The sequence below is a fragment of the Mandrillus leucophaeus genome, unplaced genomic scaffold (assembly GCF_000951045.1).
Source record: "Mandrillus leucophaeus isolate KB7577 unplaced genomic scaffold, Mleu.le_1.0 Scaffold838, whole genome shotgun sequence".
Taxonomy (NCBI): Eukaryota; Metazoa; Chordata; class Mammalia; order Primates; family Cercopithecidae; genus Mandrillus; species Mandrillus leucophaeus.
The window spans coordinates 726,606-735,804 of NW_012109119.1; the positions used below are offsets into that span (position 1 = coordinate 726,606).

At 42.4% G+C, this 9,199-nt stretch overlaps 1 protein-coding gene across 2 annotated transcripts in view; it reads right to left on the reverse strand.

The window, feature by feature from the left end:
• PPM1A (protein phosphatase, Mg2+/Mn2+ dependent, 1A) overlaps nucleotides 1-3,168 on the reverse strand; it is a 52,415-nt gene extending 49,247 nt beyond the window's left edge. The window contains exon 1 of one of the 2 annotated variants that reach the window (XM_011968308.1): nucleotides 2,858-3,168. In XM_011968308.1, coding sequence (XP_011823698.1) covers nucleotides 2,858-3,056 — 199 coding nt within the window. In that variant the 5' untranslated portion in view covers nucleotides 3,057-3,168. The remainder of the gene's footprint in view (nucleotides 1-2,857) is intronic. The other variant, XM_011968309.1, reaches the window with a different exon arrangement.
• Nucleotides 3,169-9,199: the final 6,031 nt, after the last annotated feature.

Sequence of the window (9,199 nt, forward strand, 5' to 3'; positions counted from 1 at the left end):
AGAGACCCGGATGTCGTTGGGCAGGAACTGCGGCGAAGGCTGGCGGGCGGGGGAGGGGCCGCCACAGATGACGTCACTGCCCTACCCAGCCTCTTTCTCCGCTGCTGCCGCCGCCGTCGCCTTGCGGCCTGGAGCACCAGGCTGAAGCCGAAGGGAGCGTCCGGGTCCCGGATAGCAGCGAGGACTCGGGCCTTCACGTTCTGGCGCCAGGGACTGGACAGAATGTGCGACTATTCGGTGCCCAGTAGATGGACAGCCCCTCCATGCCTGGCCCTTGGCCAAGTAGGGACTTGGAAGCTACCCCTACGGCGTCCGCGCCCCGAGCCCTGGCTCTTCTACCGCCCTGCAGATACAAACCCCACTCCCTGCGAAGATGGTGTACACGCAGCCCCGATCACAGACCCGGAGCTGTCCACCCTTCTTGGGCGCCGTCGCGGTCTGCCGCTGCCCTTCGAACCCATGATGGATCCCAGGCAGCTGCCGGACCCCCCTACCCCAGAGTCCCACGCCTCCAGAGCCTTCCTCTCCCAGTGACCCCAGGAAGCCCAAGCAGGTGCCACGGCCACACACCTCGCGTCCCGAAGGGCAGAGACACGCACACTACCACCGCCCACCCACGTGCGAGTGCAGCTGATTCACGCACGGGGCACATGCTCTTTCTGGCAGGTTTTCCCTCTGTAGCTCAGGGGATTCCACATTGTATTTATTTGCACATGTTAGATAATCACGTGATTCTGTCCCAGGGGACCTCCAACGACCTCCAATGAGGTAGGTGAAGGAAATAGGATTTTTCAAAATCAGGAGAATAATCAGAAACATAACAGCTGCTTCTGTTAAGAGGTAGAGATGAGCTAAAGTTAATAGAAACTGCACGTGCCGGCTGCCAAAATCCAGTTCAGCTAGCTAGAAAACCCGACCCACGCTGCTTGCAGACGCCGGGTATAGAATGACAAACCCTAGGCAGCCAATGAATCGCAGCCTAGGAGCAGTACATCACCAGCATGGGTTCCCATTGGCTGGGGTGCCCTTCCCTCTCTTGTCAGCGGCTTAACCGGTTCACAAATTTGACCTACACATTCACAGGAAAAGAAGTTATAAGAAAAGTCCGTATTTTTAAAAGATGTTCTGATGCACACACAAAACAAAGACTTCACTGTAGAAGGCAGGTTCTTCTACTGGCCAAATTGAGTTCTAGCCAGTCAAAAAGGTAAATTTATGTTGAAGGCCTCTCTGTTTTACTTGAGGAGCTTACTACAGCAATTGGCACCCTACTACTTTCTATCTCCTAAACCATTTTGTTGCCCCAACTCTTAGATCAAAAGCAAACTATTCATTCTTTCTGGCATTCAGCAAGCATTTAACTGCTTTTAAAGTTGTAAAAAGCCATCTCCAATTTTCTCAACATGACTTTGGGGAAGGTTCTGTTTCCTTTACTTTTAGACCTAGAACCTAACAACAGGATCAAATATATAATCGCCAGTCACTGGCAAACCAAATCTTCAAGGAACGCAAAAATTACTCAATATCTTTGGGGTTAGAATTTCTTAGAAGAAGATGAACATGGATCATTTCCAGATATACAAAATAAAAATAAAATTCACTATGCATTTGGTCTCAGTATCATCTGAGGATACATTTCCTAATTCTCCACATACCTCCCCACCCCCCCCAAAAAAGAAATTAGATCAAAGATCTTTGAAACGCTACCTTCTTGGAATCCTTAGTAGTCCAGACAAGTAACAGCATGAGTAGCGTGCTGGTGGACTCATTAACATTCTGAACTAGAAAAGCTCATGTGGCAACCATTTGGAGCGCTCTTAAAAGACAAATTTTCTTATTCGTAAGCAGAAGTTGGGTCACTAGTGAGAGTAGTGGACAGTAGAAAACTTGAAAAGCCTGCCTATCTTTCTGCTTCCTTCCTTTAGGCTTCCACACCTTTCTTCTCTCTGTTCTGCACTTGGAGAATCTGGGTCAATTGTAGCAGAAGAGGGAGAGAAATAGAAAATATGAACGGAAAGAGGTTTGCAAGGAGTCTACACAGTGTACAGTCTGCCGATGAAGCGGCACCTTCCTACTACTTTTTATTTCTGAATACAGCTTGCTGGGACATTTTGGTATGAACTGGGAAGCTCATGGGTAATAAGATTAACGTTTTAAAATTCGAAACAAAGATATGAATATTGTCTGATTACCTATGTTTAATATCAGCATATCCCCTTTTATTAAACCTTCTGCTAAGGTGGGGGGACTAATAGAAGGGAAAAAGAACATTGAAAAAACAGGATTGAAAGTTATCTTCTGAACTGTAAGACTTTGCCAGGCCTCCTACACATACTTGGGATGTTCATAGTAAGATTTTAGTGGGAATATATTGCCACGATGATAACATTTTAGTAATTTTTATAGGTATATTATAAAATTATCTTGCTCTGCTTTGGAAATCTGTTTATATTTCAGTTAACAAAGAAAAATATTATCTATAAGACTGGCTTTAAAGTCCTGAATTTAGCGTGTGTTGATAGCCTAGTAATTGGGAGGCTTGGGGTGAGGACAGGGGTTGTAGTGTGGAGTCTAAAGTTCAATCTGGTCAGCAATACTTTCTTTCCCTTTCCTCCATAATTGTGACTTAAAAAAAAAAGATTTACATTCCTGTTCCCAAATTACTCTCCAGGAGAGTCACCCTTGAGGCAGACTTACCTGGACCTCTCAAAATATATGTCAGTAATTGAGTGACTCCCTCAGGAGGCTAGTATTTGAGAATACCCCTCACCATCCTTTTACACTGAAGCCAGTCACTACTTGAGAGTTAGAAAGCCAACCAGAACATAGGTTCAACAATTCCCTCCTCCCTCACTACCTGTTTCGTATTTTTTTCTCTCACACATCCTCTTCATTTGGTTTCTTCTTTTCTCATTTCTCCTTCTCTCTCTTCTCTTTTTCTTCTCTTCTCTTTTTGCCTTCTTCGCCCTTCTCTTCCCCATTCTTGTCTTCTCTCTTTTCATTAGCTTAGTACAAATTGTAGCTTCTGCCACCCATTTTGTCCCAGAGCAGAACATGCGAGCAGACAGTGCCCCAAATGAATTTCATTCAGGGAGAGGGTGTACCCCCTACCTCAGCCCTCCTTCCTCCCTCCCCTACATCATAATGTGTTATGAGAAACTTAGCTGCGTAGAGGACTGTTACAGAATGAAAAGGATTAGAGAATCTTGTCCTGTGTGACATCACTGGGGCAGCCCCATTAGGGCGGGGCAGAGGGGAGCAGCCACCAGTCTTAGGCTACCACTGTGGCTCATCCTTGGGCCTGAGAGAAACCTGGGCAACTGTGAACACCACAGGCCAAGCCTTGGATAGTCTTTAGGGTAGGCTTTTACTTCAAGATAGCCGTATATGGCCACAGCCTTACAGTACTAGCGTGGATCTTGTCAGATAAGTTCATCTGTTCATCAGACAGCTATTGTGCACCAAGCACTATGTGGGACACTGGAGGTAGATAATGACATCAATGGGCAAGACCTGCCCACAAAGAGCCAACATAATCATAAGAGGCATAGACAAATAAGTCAACAGATAGACAGGAAATTACATACTGTGATCCACGCTGTGAAGAAAATAAATAAGGAAACAGATCGGGGAGATGACTTGAGACAGCTATTCAGTGCAAACCTCTCTAAGAAGGCAGCATTTGATCTAAAGGATGAGAAGGAGTCAGCTTCCTAATCAGGGGAGAACTTTCCAGGTAGAGGGGTTAGCATGGGCAAAGGGTCTGATGTGGAAAAGAGCTTGGCAGAAAAGAGTTTTCTACAGCCCAAAGACAAGTTCAGCAAACTCAAGGCAAATAGTTTATAGTCATTTAAGTTTCGAGAGTGTTTCAATGTGGACATTAGGGATATTTAATTTATAATCAGGAAACCACATTTTATGGAGAGGTATAATCCATAGCAAATAACTTGGTGAGTTGATCTGGTACAAAAAGCAAAGCAACTTTTAAAAAAAATAAAAATTAAAAATAGTCTGGGTGCAGTGGCTCACAGCTGTAATCCCAGGACTTTGGGAGGCCAAAGCAAGTGGATCACTTGAGGCCAGGAGTTCAAGACCAGCCTGGCCAACATGGGGAACCCTCATCTCTACTGAAAATACAAAATTAGCCAGGCCTGATGGTGCACACCTGTAATCCCAGCTACTTGGGAGACTGAGGCAGGAGAATCACAGGCAGGAGAATCGTTGGAACTTGGGAGGTGGAGGTTGCAGTGGGCTGAGATCACGCCCCTGGACCCCAGGCTGGGTGACAGAAAAAAAAGCACCTTTATTCAACTATTGAAATTGAGAAGCATTCCATAACCCCAGGGAAGACCCGTCAGACAATCCAGCAGCAGCTAGAAAAGAGTGAATTATAAGCTTCAAATAAATAGTTTTCCTTGCAATGTAGGTAGCTGTTTGTATTAAGTAAAGGCTAGCACAAATTTGAGTAGGCTTCTTCAGAACAATTCTGGGTGTTTTCTGTCTATTCTGGGCATTACAGAAGATCTCAAACTAAATCATACCTTTGAAAGTAGCAACACACTGCATCCTTAACAATGGTGGCCTGGTTGAAAACAGTGATGAAATGGTCATCATAATAAAGCCTTTTATCTGTACCTGACTCTGCAGTTTACAAAGCACTATCATACAGACTAACCAGTTTAATCCTCTCAAAAACCCTTGCAGGTAGACAAGGCAAGGACTCTTAATCTCCTTCTTTACAGAAGAGAAAACGGGTCACAGAAATTCATGACAGGTACCCAGGTTTGTCCCCTGTATGATACTGAGCATCATCACTTTTACATGCTGGTAGTAAAGGCAGCAGGAGTGGAAAGAGTGCTGAACTTAGTTCCGGTCAGTGGTATGGAGAGCTGGTCTGTACTGGCTCATGACAGCAGATTATTAAATTTTCAGGAATTTTGCCTGCTGTTTGTTACATACTCTTTATTAAAAATTAAATGATATAGGCTGGGTGCAGTGGCTCATGCCTATAATCCCAGCATTTTGGGAGGCTGAGGTGGGCAGATCACCTGAGGTCTGGAGTTTGAGATCAGCCTGGCCAACATGGTGAAACCCCATCTCTACTAAAAACAAAAATTAGCCAGGTGTGGTGGCAGGAGCCTGTAATCCCAGCTACTTGGTAGGCTGAGGCAGGAGAATTGCTTGAACCCAGGAGGCAGAGGTTGCAGTGAGCTGAGATTGTGCCATTACACTCCAGCCTGGGCAACAGAGTGAGACCCCGTCTCAAAAATAAATAAATAAATAAAAATAAAAGTAGAAATAAAAATTAAATTATATAAACTTCCAATGAAATAAATTTTAAACAAAGGTAGTATGTGATAAAAACATCACTTCCAAATTATGTTAATACATTTTACTATTGTCTTTGTTCTTTAGGCAATTTACATGCATTGTGTCTGCATGGTGGAAATTCCCTATAATATGTAATTGTACATCTCTTCCCAATACCACATTTAGTGAGTTTCCTTTGGTAGCTTGATCAGCAGACACCACACATGAGGGCTTCACTTATTACTTTTTGGTTGTGGGCTAGACCAGGGGTGTCCAACTTTTGCTTCCCTTGGCCACATTGGCAGAAGAAAAATAGTCCTGGGCCACACATAGGATACACTAACACTAACGATACCTGGTGAGCTGATACAAAACAAAACAAAACAAAATCACTCGCACACACAAAATCTCATAACGTTTTAAGAAAGTTTACGGATTTGTGTTGGGTTGCATTCAAAGCCATCCTGGACTGTATGAGTCCCACAGTCCAAGAGTTGGACAAGCTTGGTCTAGGCTTAAGTGACAGAGAAAATGTTTTATGAAGATTAAATGTTAAAGATATGTTGTGTCTATAACTGTTACATTGTGAATAGCACAAAAACATTCAATTTAGCAATGAAGTCACTCACATCATTGACTAATAAGCTCTAACATACATATTTGTTGTTTTATTTTTATCTTAAATGAAAATATTAACCAATAGCCGTGTTGGAACTACATTTGGAAGGTGGTTGTTAAACATTTCCCAGCACACACCTGGATCTACATCTGCTGTGTCAATTGAACCACTCACTGGTTCTGTGACCTCAGGCAAGTCATTTAAATTATTAGCCTTGGTTTTATCCTCCACGAAATACTTCCTCCTAAACTGTGTTGTGAAAATTAGAATAGATGAGGCACCCTTGGAAAGATGACTGACGCGGTTGGTTGCCCCACCACTTCCTACTACTTGGCAGAGCCTCCTCGTTTGCAGATCCTTCTCACACTACAGCCTGGATATGGATGCATGCTCTCTCACTCTCCTTTGTAGCTTAAAGCAGAGCATACCAATCTATGTACCAGCATACCCTGGTATGTCTCAGATGGGTCATAGATGTGATAAGGTATTGATCCCTTAAGCCCTTGGGACATTCAAGTGAGGCTGAGCTGCTGAAGCCCTGGGATGGTATGACTGGCCACAAGCAACATTACCCAGGTACCCCTCTGTGTCACAAAAACTTTATCTTTCTATTTGTGTCATGGTGTGAAAAAATTGAGAAGCACTGCCTGTGGACATAGAGAGGTAGCCCAATTCTGGATAAAGGGACTTGAGAAACCTTGAGGGGATAGAGGGGTTTTCTTCCCTGATAAGAAGAATCACAGGAGAGAAAATGCCTTCCTCAGCCATGTGTTGTTACTTCTGTATGTAAGCCTGGAATTTCAAAGTTATCTTGCAGAGAACCAAGGTAATGTAGAGAAAAGAACTGATAGCAAGTGGCTGGGTCTTTCACATTGTAAAGCCATTGAGCCATCCCTGCAATTGCCCACCTTGGGAATTTATTTTTAAGAATGGTAATAAATGCTCCTCATTGTTTAAACTACTTTGATTTTTGTATTTGGTTATTCATAATTAAAAACACCCAAATACAATAGAAGAACTGGTACATCCCTGACACCTAATGAGTGCTCAGTGTGGTTAGTTAATCACCAAATTAGATCTTTTGCCTTTAGAAAAGCTGCCACGGTCAAATGTGTGTTGATCTTATTTTTCTTAAATATTTAAGAAACGTGTTCAGTAACTAGATTAACTTTTAATATTTATCTTGATTCTCTTCTAAATGTGTTTTTACTGTATAATAAAAGCAATAATTGAACAATGACATCATTTTAAGCCTAACAGCAACTAGATACAAAGATGTTGATATGCATTTTCTCTTCTTGAAGGATCTAGACAAACTGGAGCACCATTACATGAAAAAGGTTAAAGAATCAATGTTCTGCAGAACAGAACTAGAATCAATTCATGGGAATTGATTCAGAGAAGATCATTTTAGTTCAATATAAAAAGAGGGCCTAGAATGTGCCAAGCTCCATACAATGTCCCTCATGAGGTTATTTAATTCTCACAACAACTTTGCAAAAAAAGAAACTATTTTTTTTTCCCATTTTACAAAGGAGGAAGCTAAAGCTGTGAAAAAGAGCTATTTTGCAAGCCTAGGACCATCTGATTCCAAAATTCCCACTCTTTCTGTTGCAAATTCTGGCTAAGCTTTCCAGAGACGACTTGCTTTCCCTTGAGGCCCTTTCAGTGCATTGTCCCATGGAAAACAAAAAGCCCAACAATGACATCTTTACCAAAGATGCCTTAGGGAGATGGGAGAAGAGTTATAATGCACATTACACAGCAAAATATTTCTTAAGCTCCATGTAAAATTGTTTTTTTCTTAGAGTTTTGCTTCCAGCAGTCACTTCCTCCATTCTCCTGCTCTCTTCACATAAGAAAAACTTCTATCCTGCCTTCTCCTAATACACTTTCCTGCACGTTTCTTAAAAATCCCACATAAGGCAAAAGCTAAGGCAATATCCATCGACACCTCCACACCTACCACATGTCCGTGGAGAGCTTCAAGTCATCCTGCTACTGGTAGAAACACGGCAGAGGCCTCTTTGTAGAGAAGTGGCAGGTAGAATTCAGGTTAGCACCAGAATCTGAAAACTCCAGCTCCTTTGGTAGGTAGGGGCCAGGCTGGTAATATAAATGTTAGATCAGGCTGGGTCTGATTGCAAAGTAAAGTATGACATGGGTGGGCAGCGTGAGAGAGGGGCTGAAGGAGAGGTTACTTTAGATGCTCAGGGAAAGCCTGTGAGAGGAGGTGGCAGCTGGGCAGACCTGAATGGCAAGAAGAAGCCACCTTAGAATATCTGGGGGAAGAATGTCCCAGGAACAGGCAGAGGCCCTGTGGTGGAAGTGAGCTTGGCGTGTCCAGGAAAGACAATTCTGAGATGTCTGGGCATGCTGAGGGAAGGAGGGTATGATATAGGCAGGGTGCCTATAGTCCACAGTAAGGATTTTTAAAAATCTTATTCTAAGTGTGATGGAAAACCACTGGAGGTTTTTATGCAGAGTAATGACATGATCCGATCTGTGCATTGCTCTTGCTGCACTGTAAAGAAGAGATTTTAGGAAAGCAAAAGTGGAGGCAGAAAAATCCTTTCATGTCAGTTTAATATATCCTTAAAGAGAAGGCGAAATTTGCTTTCAGCTTTAAATGACATAGAGATTACATTTTGGTGGTAGGAATGTGGTCTTTTACAGAGCTTTTGTTACTGGGGTTCATGTTTCCATTTTCTGGGAACTATTAATATATATGGATATTTTTGCCAGTAACTCAAGTAACCTTGGCTGGTAAATTTCATAAAATGTTGCAAGAAGTATCTTGTGGGAAGGCCAGGTTAAGTGTAGGTAAAATAGAAGCTCACTTAAGTGGTTTGATTTCAGGTCAATACTTGCTACCCCCCAAAATATTCTCCAGGAACCACTCAGTACTCTCCCAAACACATCTAATATTCCATAAATTAATTTATGCCTTGTGCTATCCAGTGAAGATGATAGTCAAGGTGCCTTTACCTAAGGCAGATATTTTCATCTTGATATAAAAGTCATGAGATCCTTTGCAGAGACAAGTTTTAATACTTGGGAAGCAAGCTGCCTTGACATGTATTGATGAGATGGGGTAAAATAAATTAAGAAAGGATTTAGTAAAGACCTCAATAATGTCAAAGATGAATTCAACTTCTTACATACTGTGTTCAGATTTGTTGTTGCTCATGGACATACGGAACAAATACATACACTTCATATGTTGAGTCTTTGTTGCTATTAGATTTTTTTTTTTTTTTTTTTTTTTTT